We start from the raw sequence: 24,941 nt of genomic DNA, 5'->3' as shown, positions 1-24,941 counted from the left end.
ACAATTACAACTAAGGATCCAGAACAGAATCAAATCTGATAGTGGTCTGTACTTTTAGACCTAAAACTGAACCAATTGGTTCTTAGGATAATTGGATCTGACCCGATCATATTAAACCTATCAAAAATATTATATATGTATTATTAATTTAAAGTATATGGGAGATTGGGTGGAACTAGTTCCAACTTGATAAAAAATCGAGACAATATATCCAGAACCAAAACTTGGAACCAGAACTGACCCCAATCAGTTCAGGTCCAACCCCGATCCAAAATCTCTCTGTGTCATGTCTTTTCTGGCATCATAGATTTTTCCTTTAGGCTGCGCTTGGAAGTGATGTAAAACGTATCGACGTAAAAATTTACATCAGTTCAGTTTTATCAGCATTTACATAGACTATGTTTTACATCGCTTCCCACAATCGTTCTGTTTCCATGACCACCAAAAAGACCCGACCCGTTTGAGACGGTAAAATAAATAATGATGAGGGTAAAATCGTAATTTGGATCTTTCAGGCTCTGACGGCACAAAAAATATCTCTAACACTTGGAAAACGAGGGGTGGCCAAAAGAGAAAAAGAGAAGCTTCGGCCTCGGTATTGGATGAGTTGCAGGCGATTTCGATTTCGATTTCGGTTTTAACTTTCAACCCCAACCGAAATCAAAAACAGAAACTTCTCGTCTTTTTCTTTTGACGGAAATAAAATAAACAATTAATTAATTAGGTACTTCAATTTTGTTTGGGTTTGACAATAAATAACATCTGGATGATTTCATTTTTGAATGAAGAAAGCTATGAATGCGGTGGGATTCGTCTTTCCTTCTCCCCCTTTCTCTTTCCCGAGTCTCCTCTCCGAGCCTTAACGACTAAGGAACTAAGCATCCATTTTCGTTTGCTTCGGTTTTATATCTGGTTACGATCAACCACACCTCCTTTTATTCCATTTTATATATTTCATTGTTCTCTTCTCAACACAGAATAGGAACAGGAGGGAAAATAAGGAAAAAGATGGAGTTTTATGATTACCCATCTTCGTCTTCTTCTCATTTTTCGTTCGGAGTTTGGGTTGAAAGAGTAAGAGATATTTGTAGTTCCGCTGTGACAACAGTTCTTGGGAACCTCGTCTCTGCAATTTTCACCTTCTTTTTTGCAATGGGTTAGTCTCTTCTCGATCATCTCGATCCCCTTTATTAGTTTTTTTTTCCCAGAATTTGTTAGCTAAATATAATGACTAAAATGAGGTTTGCTTTCGATTTCTCCCTCAATCTTGTTCTTAAAAGAATTTCTTGAATTCGTTCAATCGGCTATGAACTATTAAGTGGGTCCAGGTTCTGCCTCTGTTTTTGTTTTATTATGTTTTCTGTTTGTTTGGTTCTGTTTTGGTGAATTAGAATTTGGCTTGATCTCTGGTTTGAAATTATGGGAGACAATTTCTCCCCCTTTCTCTAGAAGGGTGATTTTTCTAAAAATAAAAGTCTCATCTGGGTGTTATCTTGGCTGAATTTGAAACATAATCACGAAGAAGAAACAGATTTTAATATCAACAGAGCATTTTCGATTTTTTTGCCCTCTTTGGCATGTGAACAAAGGGTTTTCTCAAATTTGTTCCCAATGGAATAAGTCTCTTCTCCCCTCTTTTTGTTTTTTTTTTTTTTCAGTGGGTTGTACATTAGGAGCCTTGACAGGAGCCTTGATAGGCCAAGAAACAGAGAGTGGGTTCTTCCGTGGAGCCGCAGTTGGAGCCATCAGTGGGGCAGTTTTCTCAATCGACGTCTTCGAGTGTTCTCTTGATCTCTGGCATAATGACGAAACAGGAATTGGATGTCTCCTCTTCCTGGTAACTCATTTTTTTTATTTAGAAACAAAAATCGGGATTCAATGGTGGAAAAACAGTGAATTTTATCTTGAAATTCGATTTATTCTGCACAGGTTGATGTCATTGGAAGCCTCATAAGTGGAAGACTGGTTCGGGAGCGGATTGGTCCAGTGATGCTGAAAGCAGTACAGAGTCAGGTACATAACCGAGCTGTTGGAGTGGAAACAGCAAGGAGGTGAGCGGTGACCTGTGAATGATAATTCGCTTACAGTTTGGTTGTGTTTGATCAGATACGTGCTAGAGAATCGAGCTTCGACGAGGTTTCCAACATCTTCGAGACCGGCGGGACCAGAGGGTTGTCCGGAGATTCAGTTGAGAAGATCCCAAAGATCAAAGTCACAACCAACAACAATGTGGACTCCTCCGGGGAGAAGATCTGTTGTTCTGTGTGCCTTCAGGTTTATCCTTCGTTCTCCCTTCACATCAACTCATCTCTGTTTTCCCTAATTATTCAACGAAAAACTGAAACGCTTATTCAAACTTTTGTATCCATGTTTCTGATTTTCAGGACTTCCAGCTTGGAGAGATTGTTCGAAGCTTGCCTCACTGTGGCCACATGTTTCATCTACCTTGCATTGACGAATGGCTCGTCAGGCATGGCTCTTGCCCATATTGCAGAAGAGATCTGTAATACTCCTGGTGTGAATTACACGATAAAAATATAAAATAGAGTTTTATTTGTTTATTTTTTTCATTGATTATTGTCTGAATTTTTAGATTTTAGATTTTACATCCAGTTTTCTCCCCTTGCCACCTTTATGACTAGTCCAGAGTTACCGTTTCATGACCACGATATTGACCGTTGTCAATAAAAGCGATTATGTATAAAATAAATTGAGCTTTTTTTTTTCCCTTTTTTTTGTAGTTGCTTCCATGCAAATATTCAGAATAAATTGCAGTATATAATTTCAGCTTAATCTTAATAATAAACCTTGGGAAATTACCATAATTTTCAATTGGAAGTGGTCTTGGATTTTTGACTTGTATAGATTACAAACAGCAACCACCATCCCTACTGTCAAGGTTCTCATGGATTTTGCTGATAACTCAAAGAAACCATATGAATAAAACATTGTTGTAAATTGCAAAACCCAGGAAGCAACCGAGTTATTAATTTAATATAGACCAAACCTGATCCTACCAACCGAGTTATCTTTCTGGGCCATCCCGTCGAAAGGTCGTCACCGACTTGACTCTCTAGCAGGTGTAATGTTTCGAGGGATTTTAGCCTTTTAGGGGCTTTTGCACCGTTCTTCAACTTTATTGAGTTGAACGAAACAGCAGACTTTATGGCAACAATATTCGAGTATTGATTGATATTCACAGCAAGAGGAAAACAAAACAATGGATGGCTGGATGAATACCAACAGGCAACAGTCCCCCAACAGTGTGAAATGCTAAAAATTTAAAAGAAATTAGGCCCCGTTTGCCTTGCAGGAAAAAGGGGTCTAGAACTGGAATTGGAATATTCTAACTGTTTGGTTTGATGGAATCGAGATCCCATTCCTGCTGGAATGGCATTAGGGAATGGCCATTCCCTCCCTCTCTTGAGAATAAAATCTGATTTCAACTGCAAAACAGACCCTTAGATATTAAGAGTTGAGTAAATACACGAGACCGAACAAAGCGAGTGGCTGAGTTTGAGTCAACTGACCAGAACCCCGGGCGATGGGAGGGAGGCCGGACCTACACTACACCAGCCCATTTACAATGCGTGATGCGCCAATGCCCCAAGGCTGCAACCCCATGGAAACCGCCGGTCACAGACGCCCAGTAAGCCATGATCCCCCTATGTCGCCCAAATTGTTGTGACCAAGTAACAATTAACAATTAATTCCTAATTCCCAATTTCCAATTTCTACGGGCCCCTTTATTAAATGATCAGGACAATCTTTCTCTTTGCCACCCTAGTGAGTTAATTGCCAGTCTTGATGTCTTGTTGGGTGAATGAACAACTCCAAAAGCTTAAAGCAAATAATAATATTTCTTTTTTCAAGTATTCCAGAATTGAATTACTCCAAAATTTAGACCTTGAAAGTAACTAAAACGCCAAAATGTGAAGTGCCCTGTAATTAAGCAAGTCTTGGTCTGTTTGGTTTGCAGTTGGAATTGAAATCCTTTGGAATCAGAATTAAAATTAAAATGGCCTATTCCCATAATCTGTTTGGTTGAAACAAGAATTGAAATAAAGCTGAAATGGGTTTTCATTCCAAAGGATGTTGGGAATGGCCATTCCCTCTAGAATGCCATTGCACCAAGAATAAGAATGAGATTCCGGTTCAACCCAACCCAACAGTTGAAATTGGACCAATTCCAGACCCCTATTCCCGCAAACCAAACAGGACTTTAGTTCTAGATGGCCATTACATGGTGCAATGGAAAGATCTCAGGCTACCAGGCGGGAGAACGTGGGTTCCAGTTGAGTGGTTATGCAAAAAATGCCAAAGGTTAAAACCGTATCCAGTCCATCCCTATCAAAGGCCCCAGATAACTGGGACCTACATTGGGTAATGGCCTTTAGTTCTAAATGACGGGACGGGCCAATACAGATAAGGGTAATGGCCTGGTGTTTGGATGTCTCAATTTAAAACATTGCTTTTAAGCTGAACTTTCCAGATAAGGGTGACATGATAGATCTTACTAATCAAGATAATAAAGAAGCGTGTCTACAGTAAGGGACAAATTAGATCATTGCTCTTAAGCCGAACTTCCCAGATAAATACAGAAGCATGTCTACACTCTCTACACTTCTACAGTGTTAGCAGGAATCTCTAGTAAAGGGCAAATTAAAGCAATTAAGATGCAGACTAAACCGAGTAGGTGAATATGCAAATTCCTGAGATGAAAACACAGGTATTGAGTAGGCGAAGTGCATGCTAACTGCCAAGACATAGGGAACCAAACAAACATGACATTCAGTAAACACTAGTTCCTGTCTTCCCGAGGCTTCAATTATTATGCCATGCCCATTCAATATATCTGGGTAGCAAAAATATATAAATACAAGTAGAAATATTACAGAAGCTAAATGGTTCTTCATAAAAGAATATCGATGACTAGAAACCTAGATGAACAGCTTTAGTAAGGGGGCTTGAAAGAGCCCCCTCATTTATTCACCTGGTACTGACAAGCTATGCAGCCTATATAGGAAAACAAGGGAGAAAAAAGAAAAAAAAAAAAACTGGGGAGCTTATACTAAAGAAAAGAATTTCTCAGTGAAACTAGAGAAAAGGAGTTTGCTTGCTATTATCAGTTGGTTGCATCTCGACTGTAATATTGGTCTAGGGTCTTTGCTGGTATACGGTGGAGTAGTTCACGGGGGAAGATGCGAAGCAGTGTCCAAGCCAAATCAAGTGACTGGAAGATATTGCGGGTATCATAGGCTCCTTGAGTTACGAACTTCCTCTCGAATTTGTCTAGAAATTCCAGATAAAGCTGTTTTTGCCAGGACAACTAATAGTTAATATTTCCACAATACAAAAAGGAAACTGCATGTGTTGTTCGTGTGTGTGTGTCAGAGAGAGAGAGAGACCAGGTCCTCCGAAGAGAGTGCTTCCTCTCCAACCACAGCTTTCATTGCCTGTACATCCTTTCCAATAGCATAATTTGCATATAGCTGAACACCAAAACAAATAAACAAGTAAATAGACAAAAATATGAAATAAAACAAATATAAAATGAGCTCCCAAAGTTTCACCTAGATTTCCAAATAATTGAAACTTTGTACAGGATTTCCATTTTTTTCCCAAAATTGAACAGTCTTGAATTCTGAGTCCAAGATGTAGTACAGTACATATTAAGACTCAAATCTGACCTGGTTGGACACATCAGCATGGTCTCGGCGAGTCATTCCCTCTCCAATAGCACTCTGCAATAATTAGCAATAATAGAATAAGATAAGCAAATTTTAGCCTCTCCATTTTTTTATAAATATGAGTTTACGTAAGAGTTGTATGGAACAGAGTCCTACATGCCAATTGAGACTAAAAAACAAACCAGAGCTTTGCTCATAACAGCTTACCTTCATTAACCGTGAAAGTGATGGAAGGACATTAATTGGGGGATAAATCTGTTTAAAAGCAATAAAAAAATTCAGTTCTAAAATTAATTGAATTCTTCACGCAGATTAATTTCAAATGGTTAATTAAATATCATAAGATTCAACTCAAAGCTGAGAAGTTGAGCAGTAGTTAATACAGAGAACTGTTTACAATTAGACCAAGCCAAGAGTCCAATTATTAACAAACCCACACGATACACTAATATATACACAAACCATGACTTTCTGGCAAATCACAATATATTCAAGGTTATAGTTTGCTAAGACTTTTAACTCAGTTCACTAGCCCCCCCCCCTTCCCCCCAACATACACACCCACACCATACACTGATATTATACACAAACCATGACTTTCTGGCCAAATCACACTATAAACAAGGTTTTACTTTGCTAAAACTTTGATTGTTTCCAAAATCCAAAATATTCTAGGAGACACAGTTGCAACAACTCCTTGTTATTCAAATGGCCCAGATCCAGGAATTTATGTTGTTAAGACATTACTATATAATGTGTGCCTTATCTAATGACCTCATAACAGGTAACTGCCAATTCATTGCAGTCTCAAGGAGGTGAAAAAGGATAAAGCTGGTCCAGGAACACTGGATTCCAACAATAAAGAGGGGAAGATTGCCCTAAAGAATTGTCTTCATTGGGATTTAGTTCAGCAAAACTTGCCACAGTAGGCTGACTTTTGGATAATCAAGTTTGAATCAAGCAAATTCACAACATATATCATGCCAACATTAAACTGAAAGAATGAGTTATATCAGTGGGTCAGGTAAAGATTTGCTGTCCCTAGCCTTGAGGTTCCCATGCTGGTTGTGGATAACTCTTAGTTGCATAAATGATGAACTTTTCATTCACTATCCCAATTATATTAAATGAAGAACCTTTAGTTGTATAGCCTTACCTGCCTATTGTGAAGCTGTCTATCAATGTATATCTGCCCCTCAGTAATGTAGCCTGTAAGATCTGGTGTTGGATGTGTTATGTCTGTCCATCCACAAGAGAATGAGATGTATCAGTGTTTGCACACATGAAAACAAGGATGCATAGCAGCATTTTGTGCATGTGGATAGGGATCCTGAGAATGACAGCAATACCATCATTAGGCATGGTTAGAATAGGTATTTGTGTGATGGAGCCTTTTCGTCCTTCAATACGTCCAGCACGTTCATAGATTGTTGCCAGATCAGTATACATATACCCAGGGTAGCCACGCCTTCCTGGCACTTCCTCTCGGGCAGCAGATACCTGTGTGCAAAATTGATGGTTTGTTTAATACATATTTAATACATTGACAGTACTCAGAAAACATAGTGGCAGTTATGAAACACTTGATGAATTAAGTCCATGAAGTATTAGGTATTATGAGCTTGTGATTTGGTTGCTGGTAAGCTGGATTTACATTGCAGGCTCAAAGGTGAACAAAATTCACAAAAAAAGTTGCATATGATGAGAGGATTAAAGTTCCACATGGATAATATATGGCATATAAATACATGCAACCATCCATCAAGGTTGAACACATTTTTGTGATCTGTCATTAGGCAGAATATTCCCAATTGCATATGTAGATCATCCAAGGCATCAGGGTTCATATCTCACAACACAGATGTGAGAGCTAGGGTCCCACAAAATACCTCAAGCCAAAACTGAAAAAGGTGGATGAGAAACATGCAGATTGAAGCCAATCCACCTTAGCTTAAGCTTGATATCTATGCACCATGAAGATGTTGACCATTTGCAAATAGTAGAGACAAAAACCACTACGAATTAAGGAACAATGACTTTGATCAACAGCCATATAAAACAAGGACAAAATAGGTAATATGACATGAAAAATTATTCGGCCATGCTTTTTTTTTTTTTTTGTAATTAGCATTCTGTGACCATAATTCAACAAATTATTTGGTTATTGATAAGGCAACTATTAAGTTATAACACAAATTAGTGGGATTACTTAAGTCACTGCCATTACTTTCAGAAAGACACTCTACTAAGTGACAAAATAAAATAAAACATATATTAACCTCACGGAGTGCATCTGCATAGGAGCTCATATCTGTTAATATGACTAGAACATGCTTCCCACATTCATACGCCAAATATTCCGCAGTGGTTAAAGCAATTCGAGGAGTAATAATACGTTCAATGGTGGGGTCATTTGCCTGTTCAATGAGCATATCAAAATAGTAACACAAGGAAGAATACTTCACCAATTTCAAATATCAAATTAATAATCATAAAAAAGAGTTAAAAAGAAATAACATCACAACAAAAGGTCAGAAACATGATGACAATACCAGGTTTAAGAAAAGGGTCACTCTCTCCATTGATCCATTTTCCTCAAAATCACGTTTAAAAAACTGTGCCGTCTCCATGTTTACTCCCATAGCTGCAAAAACAATGGCAAAATTGTCCTCTCCATCCTGTAAATTCATGAAATTGGATAAATATGATTGACTTTCATCCTCCAGGAAAACAAAGCTAGCTGTGGAACATGGTGTACCCGGAAGAGCGGGGGGGGGGGATAGTTGCCGCACAAATAACTACATATAGCATTTCAACTTTTCCAATTAAACATGTTTACAAATCCTGGATCATTAGAACCGGTAAAACTATTTCGGTTTTGACACAGGATAACCAAATTCTGGCAGAAACTACAATAAAAGAAGACAGGGAACAACAATTGCTTCTTAAATAACAATATACAATACCGTTTAACTTTTTTGCCGGTTGGAATTAATAATCTATGGGTGCAAATTAGGTACCTGGTTTGAAGAACTTCCTCAGGTCCAGCCCCCTTTCAAGTTTTAAGAAATTCTCAACCCAACCCAATTTGTGCCTACTTCCCTTACAATAATCATGCTACTACTTTTAACTTAAATTGACACGGCCCACGGGTAACCAACTTTTGACAGAAAATACTACCAAATCTTTCCCATAACCAGAAGATTTGAAATGAAACTTTTGTATTTACACACATCTTCAATAGAAACAAGTTCTTAACAAACTGCTCTTAAAAATCTAACTTACAATGCAAAACTAAACCATTTGCAAAATCAAATAAGTTACACTTTCCTAGCTCTTAGTCATTAAATGATTTACTTGATTGTAATCAAATCTTATAAATGTTAATGCACCAAGCATACCTCCATGAGATTCCCAGACTTCTCCAACCGCTTCACAAGACCAGCCTGACGACATATCTGAGCAGCTATTTCATTATGTGGAAGACCAGCAGCAGAAAATAGAGGGATTTTCTGTCCTCGAGCAATGGAATTCATGACGTCAATCGTAGAAATCCCTGTTTGAATCATCTCTTCTGGATATGTTCTCTCACTGGGATTGATAGAACTCCCTAAAAAACACAGCATATTACAGGATATGTGGCAATAGCAGAAATTTCAAGGCATAATAGCTAGAAATTGACAATACAAAAACAATTCCCTGAAATAACATACCAGAAATATCCAAATAAGCCTCAGGCAAGATGGGAGGCCCATTATCAATTGGTTTTCCTGATCCATTAAAGATACGACCAAGCATATCCAGAGAGACAGGAGTCTTCAAAACCTGCAAAATGAAATTTTGAAGTATATCAGAACCAAGGAAAACTAGTCCTGTCTTTATCCTTAAGTCTCCAAAAATGCTAGCTTTGAGGTCAATCCAAAATACAAACCTATTCTGTTAGTCATAGAAATGTTTTAAAAACCAGATCAGTTGGATTGTTGGATCAAACTGGTGCAGGACACATTTTCAGTTTGGTCCATAACTTGGCCCAAAATGGTATAAGCACAAAAGAGTCCCAACCATAAAAGATCAATATTTCCAACGGTTACAAACCAAAGCTGCAAGATGGAGGAGGAAAGGTTCGTAGAAGCTGCAAGATGGAGGAAAGGGATGAAGATTGAAGCAAAATATTTAATTTTCGAAGAGAAAGGATCAGAGGTTTGCAGAGCTTGAAGATTAGGGAGGCAAAGAAAGCCACAGTACTGCTGGAAGGTCTTGAAATGATCGATTGGATGCAGAAGTTTGTTTTGGGAGCAAGTTCTAAAGGTAAACAAATGAACTTTATGGAGTTCAACTTAGATGGAAGAAAGAGATATGAGCTGGATTGTAAAAAGAATGCAAAAGGATGCTACATAACTCTGCAAGAATTCTTTGGAGGAAGAAAGAAGCAGTCAGTTTGCTTCCCAGAAGGTAGAAGGGGTCATCGATGGAAGCTAGTGGCAGAGTTACTGAGTGATTTTGCTCAACAGCTGAAAACAGAACAAATAGAAGCTGTAGCAAAGGAAAAGAAAGTAGGTAAACAAAATAGAGAGGAAGAATCCAATGACAGGAAATGGGTGATTGCAGAAAAAGGAAGAAGAAACTGTAAATTGGTAGCAACAGGAGGAAATGAGGACTGGGGGAAGAAATTTGTGGTGGAAACTTCAAGCCCACCAAAGAATTGGAGGGGTATTGCGCAGGTGATACTCAAAGAATTGAACCTGCCAAAGCTGATGTGATTACACCTTATGAATCTTGTAAAGCTCTGATTGATCTGGGTGAAGTTGAAGTAGAGATATCAGCTTTAAATATTCACTCAGAGGCTGGTGCTGTCACAGTCTCGGAATGGTGTCCTCTCTCTAACACCAAAAGTTTTGAGATTGAGGATAATGTAACAGATTGACTGCTTGGGTTGCCATTCAATCTCTGGGAGGAGGAAGTATTACAGTCAATAGCTATCATCTGTGATGCAAGACTAGATGGTGTCTTTGGTTATGATATTCATTCAGTTGCATTGAATCTAGGCGGAGTTAAACCCAGTGATATTCCAAGGAAGATAGAGGTTGTTTCAGATGGTTTAGCATACCCTGTTTGGCTTGCTACTTCCATTGAAGCTCAGCTATGGAAGGAGGAACGAAGGGAGGAAGATGAAGGGACAGAACAAGCCTGTTTATGTGGGTTGCAAGGCAGAGTTGTTACTACAAAAGAGGCTAAGTCAATTGAGGAAACCAAGAAAGAAGAGAAAAAAAGAGAATAACATTAAGACTTGGGGAAAGTTTGCATGGAAGGGTACGCAGAGGGATGGCAGATCCTATGTTCAGACGGTGACAGGAGGCTTAAATGAAAACAGGCACGCGCAAGAGGTTCAAAATTCAAAAGGAGCTGAGCGAAGGTCAGTTAGAGATCAGGTTTCAAACCATTTTTGTGAGCTGGTTCAGTCTGGTCCAGTGAACCGAGGCCAATCACGTGAAGATTTAAGTGAACAGATGACTTTTAAAGAGGTTGGGGGACTGGGCCCAGGCCCATCTGAAAACAACCGGCCTTTAGTACTGGGCCAGCTTTATTAAAAGGGGTGGACCCAAGCCTTAACAAGCTGTGCACCTCTTTAAGAGGGCACGTGACCAAGGGAAGAGAGGAGATGATCTATGCAAAAGATGGTCCATCATTGTCCCTTTCGAGCAAGACAAACCTTCCACCGCTCGCAAGAAAAAATTTCAGCCTCGGTGGAACGGCAAATCCGAACTGGGTATGGGTTCCAAGCACTAAGAAAAAGGTTAACTCTCTGGAACGACGCAATCCGAGGTTTAAGAAGCACCCGACAACAGTGGAGACAGGGTGTTCATTTCTGGAGATGATAAATCAGAATGTTACGGACCCTTTTGAAGGCTGTGCGACGGAGAAAGAAGGTAGTTCGGAATCAGACTTTGAAGACTCCTCAAGTATTGGAAGTGTGGAACTTACAAAAACCAAATCACTTAGTGTTGATGAGAGCTTCCACATTGAGCTCTTATTTTTGGAAAATGATGACATGGAACATACAGATTTAGCCCAGAAGAAGCCCTCTCAAGCTCTTTCTTTACCTAAGGAAGCAGAGAATACCGCAATTCTTATAGGGGAGAAGCAGGGGATACCAGTTCCCAAATCTGCTCCCAATTCGCTAGAGCCATCCGGCATTGATAGAAGTTTAGAGGAATAGGACATATCTTGGTCACCGACCATAGAATCATCAATCAGGGGACAGAAAGAGGAACTAGAGAGAATTTGGGGACAGATTTGTGCTCTCCTTAAGGAGTATAGGCAAACAGAGGAATCTTTGGAGGAAAACCAAGGAATATTGGAGGCGCGAAACATAACAAAAGCAGTCTTAAGCAAATTTGGAATAGTTAACAACTGGAGGAAGAAGAAAAGATCAGAGATGGAGAGGTTGATCAGACATAGAAGATTTGGAATTTGGCGGAAGAGGGGAGAGAAGGAATGCCTCCAAGTAGGGGTCTGATCTCAAAGGGAGATGCCAAATCTTGTCTCCATGAAAATCATCAGTTGGAATGTGAGAGGGCTAGGGAGTGCTAGGAAAAGAAGGCTAATTAAGGACCTCCTTAGAAGGGAAAGGCTGGATATTGTGATGTTATAGGAGACCAAATTAGCTGAAATTGATAGAAGATGGGCAAGAAGCATCTAGAAATCTAGAGGAATAAGTCGGGTTTCTGCACCTTCTTGGGGGGCTTTGGGGGGTATTGCCACATTTTGGAGAGAGAATACTATGGAGGTATTGGAGGATTTGATAGGTAACTTCTCATTGTTGTTAAAATTCAGGATGGTAGAGGATGGATTTACTTGGGCACTAACTAATGTGTATGGACCAAGCAATTATAGAGAAAGGAATGAATTTTGGGAGGAACTTTATGGAATTCAAGGGCTTTGGGATGGTTTGTGGTGTTTGGGGGGATTTCAATGTAATTCGGTTTATGAATGAATCAAATAATCCCCAACAGGTCATTACAACCAGCATACGGAAATTCAATGAATTCATTAATAGTTGTGAGTTGAAGGAACTCCCATTGTTGCAAGCCCTCTATACTTGGTCCAACTTTTAGGAGGTACCAACCTGCTTCAAATTAGATAGGTTCCTATTCAATGAAAGTTGGGAAAACAAGTGGGTGGATTTGATAACTAGAGCTCTACCTAAAGTCACTTCTGACCATTGCCCCATTGGCCTAGGACAGGAGCCTTTTAGGGAAGGACCCCAACCCTTTAGGTTTGAAAACATGTGGTTGACTCACCCAGATTTCGTGAAAAAGGTTGAGGAATGGTAGAGAGAAGAATTAAAGGGGGTGAAGTGGAAAGCGGTAAGATTTCACAAAAAACTAAAAAGAATGAGAGCATATGTGAAGGATTGGAATAGGGAGCATTTTGGGAGAATAGAAGAAATGAAATCCTCTTTGGTAACCCAAATTTGGATGCGAAAGAATCCCAAAGAATCATAAACTCGCAGGAAAGAGACCGGGGATGGAAACTAAAAAGCGATCTAGATGAGGTCCTTTTGAGAGAAGAAATTTCTTGGAGGCAGAAGTCTAGATGTAAGTGGCTCAAGGAAGGAGAAGTGAACACTAAATTTTTCCATGAACTATCCAATGGAAGGAGAAGGAAAAACCTAGTATCCAAACTGAAAGTGGATGGGCTAGTCCTTGATTCCCAAGAGAGGATAGCCAATTGTTTTGTTGACCATTTCAAATCCATCTTGAGGAGACCCCTAGGACCTAGAGTGGAACTGGAAGGTGCAAATGGTAGAGGCTTCCAAAAGAGAGTAGAAGCTGATTGGAACGGAACTTTGAGGAGGAAATTAGACTAGCTGTTTTCTCCATGAACAGATCTAAAGCACCAGGGCCAGATGGATTTACTATGGCTTTATTTCAAGATTTTTGGGACATAGTCAAAGAAGATTTGATTGAGGTCTTCAAGGAATTTGAGGATAATTCAGTGATTAGTCGTGGAATTAATGCTTCTATTTTAGCCTTGATTTCCAAGAAGAAAGAGGCCAAACATCCAAAGGACTTTAGACCTATTAGTTTGGTGACTAGTGTGTATAAGATTGTGGCTAAGGTCTTATCTTTGAGGATTAAAAAGGTGGCCCAAGAGCTTTTGTTCATGGGAGACAAATAGTAGATCAAATTCTAATAGCAAACAAATGTGTGGAGGAGATGAAGAGATTGGGTCATCAAGGTTGTGTTTGTAAACTAGATCTGGAAATGGATAAACGATTTAGTGGAATGGGGTTTCTTGTGACTTGTGCTAAGTGTGGGTTCGGGGATAGATGGTGCAAATGGATAAACGATTGCCTATCCTCCCACCATTACTCCATCTTGGTCAATAGGGTAGTTAATGGTTTTTTTCCAGCTAGTAGGGGTCTGAGACAAGGCGATCCCATGCCACTTTTCCTATTCACTCTAGCTATCGATGCTTTCAATAGACTCCTCTCATAAGCAGATAGGGCTAGGTCTTTAAGAGGGTGGAAAATAGGTAGAGACAGAGTTTCAGTTACCCATCTTCAATTTGCAGATGATATAATAATCTTTTGTGAAGGTTGTGAATTGATGGAGGTAAGAAATCTGAAGGGTTTAATAATTCACTTTGAGAGGGCCTCAAATTTGAAATTGAAGATAAATTTTGAGAATAGCTATGTTGTTGGAATTAATCTGAACAGAGAGGAGATGGAGCCTAAAGTAGCCTGTTTAGAACGCACTTGGCCACAGTGGCCTTTATCCTACCTAGGACTTCCCTTAGGTGCTAATCCAAAGGAAAGTAGATTCTAGAACCTGGTGGTAGAAAAATTTGAAAAAAGATTGGTTGCTTGGAAGAGAAACTATATTTCCTTGGGGGGGGGGGGGGGGGGGGGGTAGAGTTACTTTGATTAAGGCAACTCTAGCCAACTTGCCAATATAATTCCTGTCAGTCTTTAGAATTCCTAAAAGGGAGGCAAAGATGTTGGAAAAATTGATGAGGGACTTCTTATGGGAACCTAGGGAAGAGAAAAAAGACCACTTGTTTAGGTGGGAGGTGGTGAGTCGAAGCAAAAAAGGAGGAGGCCTAGGATTAGGGAATGTAGTGAGTAAGAATGAATATCTTTTAGGTAAGTGGATTTGGAGGTGGCCCTTGGAGAGAGAGAGAGAGAGAGAGAGGTTGTGGCATGAAGTAGTGAAGAGTATCCATGGCTGTTTTGAATCAAGTTGGAACGCGAGGGTATCACGGAGGGCTTTGCTCACAACACCCTGGAAGGCAATTTCTGGCATTCTCCCCAAATTCCTCAAGTTTGTAAGGTATGATGTTTGTTTTGTAAACTCTATTCTTTTCTGGGAAGATATTTGGGTGAGCACTCAACCCCTAAAAGATTGTTTACCTTCTCTCCATTCCATCTCCCGCTTTAAAAAGAAATCTATTTCGAGGTTCCTTCCCCCCCCCCTCCCCCAATTCTCCCTTTGGATTTAAACTAGGATTTTGGGTTCCGAAGAGGGTTAAGGAATGATGAATCTTCTTGTGTTTCAAAGCTATTGTTGCTTCTAGACTCTATGTGTTTGGACCCCCCCTAACCTGGATAAAAGGGCTTGGTCTCTAACCCTGGTTAGCTCCTTCACTTGTGCATCTTTCTTTAAATCCCTTTGCTTCGCCCCCTCTTCTCAGATTTTCCCTGTTAAAGAAGTCTGGTCAAGGCCAATACCTCCTAAAATAGTTGTGTTCTGTTGGGAAGCCTATTATGGTAAGATCAATACTATGGAAAACTTGCAAAAGAAGAAACCTTATGTGTTTGTCCCCAAATTAGTGCTTTATGTGTAAAGTGAAGGGTGAGGGTTATAACCATTTGCTGATATCTTGCTCTTTTGCTGCTAATATTTGGGAAGACCTATGGGTAGGGGATTTGCCCTTTAGTATTAAATTTGACCTCTACTCTATCAAGCCTTAAAAATGAACTTGTTGCTAGGGTTGGCATGCTTTCAGACTCGAGTCTCTCTTGGGACTTTGGCTTTAGAAGGGGTCTGAGGGAAAATGAATGTGCTTCCCTATTTCTCTTGATCTCAACCTTAGAGAAGGTCCAGTTAGACCAAAATACAACTGACAATAGAATCTGGTCCCCAACCTCTGACGGCTTATTCTCTTGTGCCTCTTTCTTCAGTCTTCTCACTCATTTTGAAAATTTGGAGGGTGAAATTCCTAGTGAGAGAAATTTGGTGCAAACCGATCCCTCCTAAAGTACAAGCCTTCTGTTGGGAAGTGTTCCTAGGGAAGGTAAACACTTGTGATGTGTTACAGAAAAGAAGGCCAAACAAATGTCTCTCTCCTCATGTGTGTGCCCTTTGTAAGGCTTGTGGTGAAACCCTACCCCATTTACTCTTAGCCTGCTCTTTTGTTTCTTGTATTTGGGAAATTGTTTGTTCTCTCTTTGGATGCAGATGGGCTCCCCCATAGGATGTAGTAAGTCTCTTCAACCCCTCTTTCCTGAGGCAATAGAAGAAAAGAGGAAAGTGTTTATGGAAGTAGCAAGAGATGGTGTGGCATAGACTATATGGGAGGAAAGAAACTGTAGAGAAGATGGGCCAAATGGCCCATACGTTGTTTATCCTTTTTTATCTTTTATGTTCTTTGCTGTAATGGGCCTTAATCTGGGCTTTATTCTTTCTTATGTTATGTCATTTAATTTTCTGCCCAACTAGGGGCTTCTCTGTAAATTACTAAATTTAACTTAATGAAATAGAATTAAGGGAGTAAGAGAAGAGATTATGTTCGAAAAATCTCTCTCTGAACCCAAGTTGTTGCCACCTTCTTCTTCTTCTTCTTCTCTCCTCTTGAACTCTGATTTCTGGTACTTTCTTTCGAATTTTTGCAACTTTCTAAACAGTCATTTCTTCTGAAAAGGTTGTTTTTCTTCTTGGTATCAGAGCAAGCTCGTTTTTCCCTTTTTTTTCACCTTTTTTTCCCATACACACTGAATCGTATGAATAGTTAAAAAAACCTATTTCAGCCCAGTTGTTAGTGGTTTCTGGAGAGAAGGGGACTGGTTTTGTCGTCCTCTTGGAAGATTCAAGTGTGTTGCCCGAAACCCTAATTTTCTGGAGAAATCTGATTGCGGGCCCATAGGGAGTTTGACCTGGGCGCTCAGTGATTGACGGCCTTCTCATTCTTCTTCTTGAAGATCGAATCAAGTGGATTGGTGTTCTGTGAAGTCTACAAGGAGCGGCTGAGTTTTCTCTATTTCTCCCAGCTTTCGGGTGTGACGCAGGTTACTGGTACAACTGCATAGAGGTTGGCTCACAACACAGTTTTTGTTGTTATTCGAAGTTGTTTGAAGTCATTTTTTGAAGTATTTAAGAAGATGAACTCCTCAGACTTTGAAAACAAGCATGTTGCTGAATCCGGACAGGTTCCGGGAGCTTTTGTAGACTCTCTACTGGTTGTGACCACAGTCAAGCTGGATGGAACTAATTATCTGGCTTGGTCACTGTTAGAGTGAGCCGAATAGGGGTAGTTTAGTAATCTCATGTCAGTTAAGTACTTTGCTTATGTGGCTGTTTTATTAGAGTACTCTGCCCCACACTTAAGTGAGGGCAGTTTAGTCTTTGTAAGTGTAATTAGAACCTAATAAACATAAGGGGGTCGACTGAATGGGAAACTAATCAGTTTCGACTAAACCCTCCTGTTCTCTCTTTCTCTTGTCTTCTTCCTCATCTTCTTCTTCCTTCTTCACTGGTTCAGATTACTGTAGCTGCTCCAAAACATGGTATCAGAGCGAGGTTTCTGACTTGCTTCTGCTTGCAAAGCATCTCAGCTGTGTTTGTGACACCCTCTTCTTCGTTTCTGGTTAGTTAATGGAGAGAGCTGGTTTGCCCTAGGTCTGAGACATCACAGCTCGTTGCTCTCTGCTACGCACAGTTTTCTTCATCAAGGAAGGTGATTTCAGCAGTGAATGGTTGGCTGATACTCTCAAAGGAAGGTTGGTTATTTAGTCCTTTTGTGTTGCTGGTATTTCTGGGTAGGAACCCTTCAAGAATCAGTTAGTACTGATTAGAACCTAGAGAACTAGGTTCATTGTTGCCCTAAGAAGGGTTGTGTGTGTGCAGTAGTCGAATGGTGTAGGGCTACTGTGAGTTATTGAGTGGTGTTAGGGCTGCTGTAGGTGGCTGAGTGGTGTAAGGTGGAATGCAGTGACCTTGCCAAGCTCCTTGTGGTCGTGTAATGCCCTCTTAAGTGTGTTAAACAAATCTGAACTGGGTGTAGCAGTTTGACTGTGTTGTGGTGCTTGTGATGCACAATTTTTTTTATTGAGTGGTTGTAAGAGGGCCTACTGTTGTGTTGTGGTGCTTGTGATGCTTATGTGGGTCGTAGGTGTGTGAAGTCAACAGTAGTGTGAAGAAGAACAAGTGTGTACTCCCACTGTTGTGTTTAGGGGCTGCAATAGGTGCTGAAGTATCAAACTGTGAACAACATCAATCAGCTTGTAGCTGAGAAGTAAGGTTAGAGGCAACTGTGAAAGAGTACAATGGCAGCAATAGGAGATGGCTACAATGATCAGAAACCTAATGTGGTAATTTCCTCCGACTACCTAGGGGTACAAATGACCTCAATTAAGCTGAATGGGGAGAACTATGTTCCATGGGCTAAATCAGTGAAAGTGTTTCTCAAGGCAAAAAAGAAAGTAAAGCATGTAAGAGATGAAAAGCCACCGGAGGACTCTCCAGGGTTTGATGATTGGGAGTAAGAAGATGCTCAAATCATGACTTGGCTGTGGAATAGTATGGAACCCAAAATTAGTGCCAACTTCATGTTCCTTGATACGGCTAAGGATATATGGGAGCATGCTAAGAAGCTATATTCTGGACAAGATAACACAACAAGAGTGTATCAGCTTTATCAGGAGTATTTTGATTTACAACAAGGAACCAAAACACTAGAAGAGTACTATGCCAGCATGAAGAATATAAGGAATGAACTCAATGTCTATCACCCCCTTACTCCAGATATTAAAGTTCAGCAACAGCAAAGGGAGCAACTAGATGTTACAAGATTTTAGTGGGGCTGAAGTCGGAATATGAACCAGTTAGAGCCCAAATATTGGGGGGCTCTACTCTTCCTACACTTGAGGAAGTATTCTCAAGGCTTCGTAGAATTTCTTTGGGACAGACAGAGAACTCCACATAGTCTGATAGATCAGCACTTGTGACCGCTCGAGGGGTTGGACATAGTACAAGAAGGGGAGGTCATGCTCCCCGAGGAGGCCGTGGCAGTTCTATGATTAGTCGGGGTGGTCGTGACTCAGGGGGAGGTTGTGGCAGAGGGAAGAATAACTCTACAAGGAAATGTACTCGTTGTGGTAGAGAGGGACACACAGTGAATTTCTGTTATGATCTACATGGCCCTCCCTCTAAATGGGCTAATCATGCTGTAGCAGGTGAGGTTGATATCAGTGACGGTAAACCGGCAGACCAAACTCATCCCACATCTACATCTACCTCTGGGAGGGAAATGGTGAGCGTACCGCGTGATGAGTATGAACGGTTCCTTCAAACTACTTCACAGCATACCACTGCCACACTTGCCCAATCAGGTATTGCTTGCATGTCATCTAAAACCTCTCCCTGGATTATTGACTCTGGAGTCTCAGATCATATGACCGGGACTCCAAGTGTGTTCTCTTCTCTTTCTGAAACCTCCACATCACAAACTGTTACACTTGCCAATGGGTCCTCATCTCCCATATGTGGTGTTGGTAATGTTGACATGGCTTCTGTGCCCTTATCATCTGTTTTGTATGTCCCTAAGTTTCCATTCAATCTTATGTCGGTTAGTAAAATAACCAAAGCTCTTAACTGTTCTGTTACCTTCTTTCCTTCCACTTGTGTTTTTCAGGATCTCAAGACGGGGAAGAAGATTGGTGGGGGGCATGAAGCTGGTGGAATGTATTATCTTGACGGTGGTGGATCTTCAATTGCTCTTCAGACTTCGCTTACTCCTCTACAATGGCATTGCCGACTGGGACATCCATCTCTCAAGGCTCTCAAGATTTTGGTCCCGTCATTGAGTCATTTGTCAGTTTTGCAATGTGAGTCATGTCAGTTTGGGAAACATCGTCGTGTGTCCTTCACTCCAAGAGTTGAGAGTCGTATGTTGAGTCATTTTTCTTTGGTTCATTCAGATGTTTGGGGTCCAATCAAAATAGAGTCTTATAATGGGTACAACTATTTTGTCTCCTTTATTGATGATTGTTCAAGAATGACATGGATTTACTTAATGAAAGAAAGAAGTGAATTGTTTTCCATTTTTCAAAAATTCCATGCTGAAATACGCACACAATTTGTTGTTCCAATCAAAATTCTCCGTTCAGATAATGGTCGTGAATACTTTCTTACTTCATTTCAACAGTATTTAGAACAGCATGGCATTATTCATCAGACATCATGTGCATACACCCCTCAACAAAATGGGGTAGCTGAACAGAAGAACCGTCAACTTCTTGAAACTGCTCGGTCTATTCTTCACCACATGAATGTTCCTAAACGTTTTTGGAGTGATGTTGTACTCACTGCATGTTTTCTCATTAATCGGATGCCCTCCTTCATCCTTCATGGTCGGTCCCCCTTCTCTATCTTGTTTCCCACTTTATCTCCATTCCCATTAATTCCTCGTGTCTTTGGTTGTGTGTGCTTTGTCCACAATCTGAGCCCTGGAATAGACAAGCTAGATGCACGCTCAATTAAATGTGTCTTCCTTGGCTACTCACGGACTCAAAAAGGGTACAAGTGTTATAATCCCATTACCCGGAAGTGCTATGTCTGCCCTGATGTCACCTTTTTTGAGTCAGTCCCCTTCTTCTCAACTCCTGAAGCGCCTTTGTCTCCACCTGCACTTCCTCTTCCTCTCCCTGTCAGTGATCCAGTTCCAGATGCTGTTGTTGGAGTAGACTCATCACCTCATCCCGTGCAGATCACCACCGAACGTCCACCAATCCGGCAAGTGTATACACGTCGAACGACACCGGCCCCTCCTCCAGCTTCTACCTCATCTACGGATCCTCTCATGGCTCCTATTGTTGAACCTTCAAACCTTGACCTACCCATTGCCTTACGGAAAGGTAAACGCAGTTCTACCCTCCATCCCATTTCTAATTTTGTTTCATTATCTCGTCCTTCTACATCACATCGCCAGTTTGTTTCCCTTTTATCCTCTATTTTCATACCTAGCAATGTTCAAGAAGCTCTCAGTTCACCTGATTGGCAGCAGGCAATGGAGGAGGAACTTTCTGCTCTTCAACATACTCAAACGTGGAACTTACTACTCTCCCACCTGGTAAGCATGCTGTGGGATGTAAATGGGTGTATACTGTGAAATACTTGCCAAATGGTAGTGTGGAGCGTCTGAAGGCCAGACTTGTTGCTAAAGGTTACTCACAGTTGTATGGAGTGGACTACATGGAGACATTCTCTCCGGTGCTAAGATTGGTTCTGTTCGTGTACTAATTTCCCTGGCAATTATGTATGATTGGCCTCTGTTTCAGCTTGATATAAAGAATGCCTTTCTCCATGGTGATCTTGTGGATGAGGTATATATGGAGCAACCACCTGGGTTTGTTGCTTAGGGGGAGGATGGTAAGGTATGCAGATTGAAAGAAGGCAATTTATGGGCTGAAACAATCGCCGCGTGCTTGGTTTGGAAAGTTCAGTGAAGTGGTGAAGAGTTTTGGAATGAAGCAGTGCCAGGTAGATCACCCAGTGTTCAGCTATGACTCAGAAGCTGGGAAAATTCTATTAGTGGTCTATGTGGATGATATTGTCATTACTAGCAGTGATAAATTGGGGATTGGCAAATTAAAGGTATTTCTGCAAAATCATTTTCAAACAAAAGATCTTGGAACATTGAAATATTTCTTGGGAATAGAGGTTGTCAGGTCAAAACAAGGTATAAATCTGTGCCAAAGAAAATATGTTCTTGATCTATTGGAAGAAACAGGACTGTTAGGTGCAAAACCGGCTGAGACCCCTATGTAACCAAATGTTAAGTTGAGTAGTGATACAGGAGAAGTATTTGAAGATCCTGGAAGGTATAGACGACTAGTGGGGAAGCTGAACTATTTGACTATCACAAGACCCGACATATCCTTTGCAGTCAGTGTGGTGAGCCAATTCATGCAGGACCCTCGTATACCTCACTGGGATGCAATTCTTAGAATTGTGAGGTATCTGAAAGGAGCTCCAGGTCGTGGACTATTGTATAAACCAGGAGGAAAACTTGAAGTAGTAGGGTATACAGATGCAGACTGGGCAGGCTCAGTGAATGATAGAAGATCTACTACGGGCTATTGCACATTTCTTGGAGGAAATCTTGTGACGTGGAAGAGTAAAAAGCAGACGGTTGTGGCCAGAAGTAGTGCTGAAGCTGAGTATAGGGCCATGGCACATACTACCTGTGAGTTAATGTGGTTGAGAAATCTTCTACAAGAAATTGGGTTTCACATGGATAAACCTATGAAACTGTATTGTGACAACCAAGCTGCACTCCATATCTCATCCAATCCTGTATTTCATGAGAGAACAAAGCACATAGAGGTTGATTGCCATTTTGTGAGGGAGAAGGTCCTTGCTAGAGAGATAAACACAGATCATGTGGGCTCGAATGATCAATGGGCAGATTTGTTTACAAAAGCTCTAAACTCAGGGAAAGTGAACCATCTATGTAACAAGCTGGGATTATATGACATATATTCTCCAGCTTGAGGGGGAGTGTTAGAGTGAGCCGAATAAGGGTAGTTTAGTAATCTCATGTCAGTTAAGTACTTTGCTTATGTGGCTGTTTTATTAGAGCACTCAGCCCCACACTTAAGTGAGGGCAGTTTAGTCTTTGTAAGTGTAATTAGAACCTAATAAACATAAGGGGGTCGACTGAATGGGAAACTAATAAGTTTCGACTAAACCCTCCTGTTATCTCTTTCTCTTGTCTTCTTCCTCATCTTCTTCCTTCTTCACTGGTTCGGATTACTGTAGCTGCTCCAAAACAGTCACAATCAGTAAAAATTCATATTTGTAGTAGAGGCAAATGGGGTTTTATCTCCGGGAGCAAAAAGGCTCCTCCAGAAGATGATCCATCATATGAAAAGTGGATGCAAGAAAATTATACTGTTATTGGATGGCTTGTGAACTCAATGCAACCACATATTAGTTAGCACTATTTGTGGATGAATTCAGCAAAGGAAATTTGGGATAGTGTTGCTGAAACCTATTCACAAAAATTAAATGTGGCCAAGGTTTACAAGTTGAGAAGTGATGTGAAGAATTTGAGACAGGGGGAGAAACCATTAGCTGTATACTTCTCAACATTGAAGTCTTTATGGCAAGAAATAGATTTGATAGAAGTTGTAGCCTGGGACACCACTAATGATGCTAAAACCTACAAAAAACTGGTTGAGAGAAACAGGGTGTTTGAGTTCTTGATAGGGCTAAATCCAGAGTACGACATTACAAAGCAAAATATTTTATCCACGGATAGTGCCTCACTGTCTCAAGCATATGCCTTGGTAAATAGTGAAGAAAGCAAAAGACTTGTCCAGGTCCAAGGGGCTGGTCTAAATGATCACTTTGCTAATATGGGAGTGAAACCCAAGGGGGTTGCAGGGACTCTAAGTAGCTCAGGGAAAAAAGAGATTATCTGTGAGTACTGTAAAAAGCCAAAATACACTAAAGACAAGTGCTGGAAATTGCATCCTGAGCTCCTACCACTTCGGTTTCAGAAGAAGTCTGATAATATAAAGGCAAGGAGTGCCGATGTTGCTGCTGGTCCTAGATAGTGACAGATACCAAACTGAAGAGATGACGGCTAGTGAGCAGTTAGTAACTATGAAGGCAGAATATAAGAAGTTTGGGAGGATGATCAGTCACCTAGAGGGTGTGACCTCTTCTTCCAACACTCCAGGAAATTCAACATCTTCTGCATTTGCTCATTCAGGTATACGGACTTTTGCCAATCATGCAACCATTTCAAGTAATCGTAGGATCCTTTGGATTATTGATTTTGGTGCTTCTGATCATATGATCAGCCTTTCTATTTTGTTTGTTTCATATGATTTACTTCCTGGACGTGACAAAATCACCCTAACTGATGGCTCTCTTGCCCCTATCTCCGGCAAGGGAACCATCAAAGCTACAGACTCCTTGGTTCTTCCTTCTGCTCTTCATGTACCCAAACTAAATACAAACTTGTTATCTGTAAGTAGCTTAACTAAGTCATTAAACTGTTGTGTAACCTTCTTCCCTTCCTACTGTGTTTTTTGGGATTTGGAGTCTCGGAAGGTGATTGGGAGTGGTCGTGAGGCGAATGGAATATATCTACTGGAAACTCCTGGACAGTGCCATGAACAACCTGGAAAAGCTACTTTTGGGTCTACATCTACAGAGTCCATCAGTCGAGTCATGTTATGTCATTTTCATTTGGGTCATCTTTCTTTTTCTACATTAAGTCATTTATTCCCAAAACTGTTTAAGGGAATTAGTTTGTTTAGCCTTCATTGAGTCTTGTGAACTGTCAAAACATTGTAGAAACAATTATCCTCTGAGTAATAAAAGATCTTCTCCTTTTAATATTGTGCACTCTGATGTGTGGGGGACTTACCACTTACCTTCTATGGATGGCTACAAATATTTTATCTTGTTCATTGATGACTTTTCTCGGTTCACTTGGATATTTTTGATAAAGTCTCATGATGAAGTTCTCAATCCATGAATTTGTCCTAACTCAGTTTGATAACAGAATTAAAATTTTCAAATCCGACAAATGCAAAAGAATATTTTGAGAAAAACCCGACCTACTATCTCATTGATTTAGGGGTTATTCATCAAAGCTCCTGTGTTAGGACCCCAGAACAGAATAAAGTTGCTGAAAGAAAAAATAGACATATTGTTGAAGTTGCAAGAAATATTCTATTTGCCTCACATGTCCCTACAAAATTTTGGGGTGATGCTGTTCTCACTGCTACCTACCTTATAAACCGTATGCCATCAAGGGTTTTAGGGTTTAAGTCTCCCTTTAGTCTTCTTCATCCAGACAAGGATCTTTTTCCTATTCCTCTTCATGTCTTTGGCAGCACTTGTTATGTACATATCCCAAGTGTCCAGAGACATAAATTTGAACCAAAAGCCCATTTGATGAGCTTTCTTCCTTTTATGGTTCTTCTTTGGAGAGACATTGTCCAAAGGGGGA

General features: G+C 40.4%; 2 protein-coding genes across 2 annotated transcripts in view; one reads left to right on the top strand and one right to left on the bottom strand.

The window, feature by feature from the left end:
- Positions 1–594: 594 nt before the first annotated feature.
- On the top strand, positions 595–2,838 carry LOC104604299 (NEP1-interacting protein 2-like). The gene is made up of 5 exons (XM_010268592.3): positions 595–1,156; positions 1,659–1,837; positions 1,930–2,013; positions 2,107–2,274; positions 2,385–2,838. Exons 1-5 carry the CDS (start codon positions 1,009–1,011, stop codon positions 2,505–2,507), a joined length of 702 nt encoding a protein of 233 aa, XP_010266894.1. The 5' UTR covers positions 595–1,008; the 3' UTR covers positions 2,508–2,838.
- Positions 2,839–4,769: 1,931 nt separating this feature from the next.
- Positions 4,770–24,941, bottom strand: part of VAB2 (ATPase, V1 complex, subunit B protein) — a 30,261-nt gene continuing 10,089 nt past the window's right edge. Inside the window, exons 6-15 of the mRNA XM_010268591.3 lie at positions 9,404–9,515; positions 9,092–9,300; positions 8,243–8,368; positions 7,970–8,107; positions 7,040–7,190; positions 6,847–6,929; positions 5,898–5,945; positions 5,691–5,744; positions 5,409–5,492; positions 4,770–5,311 (exon numbers count right to left, since the gene is read on the bottom strand). Coding sequence (XP_010266893.1) covers positions 5,126–5,311; positions 5,409–5,492; positions 5,691–5,744; positions 5,898–5,945; positions 6,847–6,929; positions 7,040–7,190; positions 7,970–8,107; positions 8,243–8,368; positions 9,092–9,300; positions 9,404–9,515 — 1,191 coding nt within the window. The 3' untranslated portion in view covers positions 4,770–5,125. The remainder of the gene's footprint in view (positions 5,312–5,408; positions 5,493–5,690; positions 5,745–5,897; positions 5,946–6,846; positions 6,930–7,039; positions 7,191–7,969; positions 8,108–8,242; positions 8,369–9,091; positions 9,301–9,403; positions 9,516–24,941) is intronic.

The sequence above is a fragment of the Nelumbo nucifera genome, chromosome 6, assembly GCF_055504915.1.
Source record: "Nelumbo nucifera cultivar China Antique chromosome 6, China Antique-T2T, whole genome shotgun sequence".
Classification (NCBI taxonomy): Eukaryota; Viridiplantae; Streptophyta; class Magnoliopsida; order Proteales; family Nelumbonaceae; genus Nelumbo; species Nelumbo nucifera.
This window is presented reverse-complemented; position numbering and strand designations above follow the sequence as displayed.

What these genes read in the sequence shown, in the direction of transcription:
- LOC104604299 (XM_010268592.3), top strand. Translation starts at nt 1,009, where the DNA reads ATGGAGTTTTATGATTACCCATCTTCGTCTTCTTCTCATTTTTCGTTC. An exon ending in TTGGATGTCTCCTCTTCCTG is followed by an intron (nt 1,838 to 1,929) that starts GTAACTCATTTT and finishes TATTCTGCACAG; the next exon opens with GTTGATGTCATTGGAAGCCT. An exon ending in GTTGTTCTGTGTGCCTTCAG is followed by an intron (nt 2,275 to 2,384) that starts GTTTATCCTTCG and finishes TCTGATTTTCAG; the next exon opens with GACTTCCAGCTTGGAGAGAT.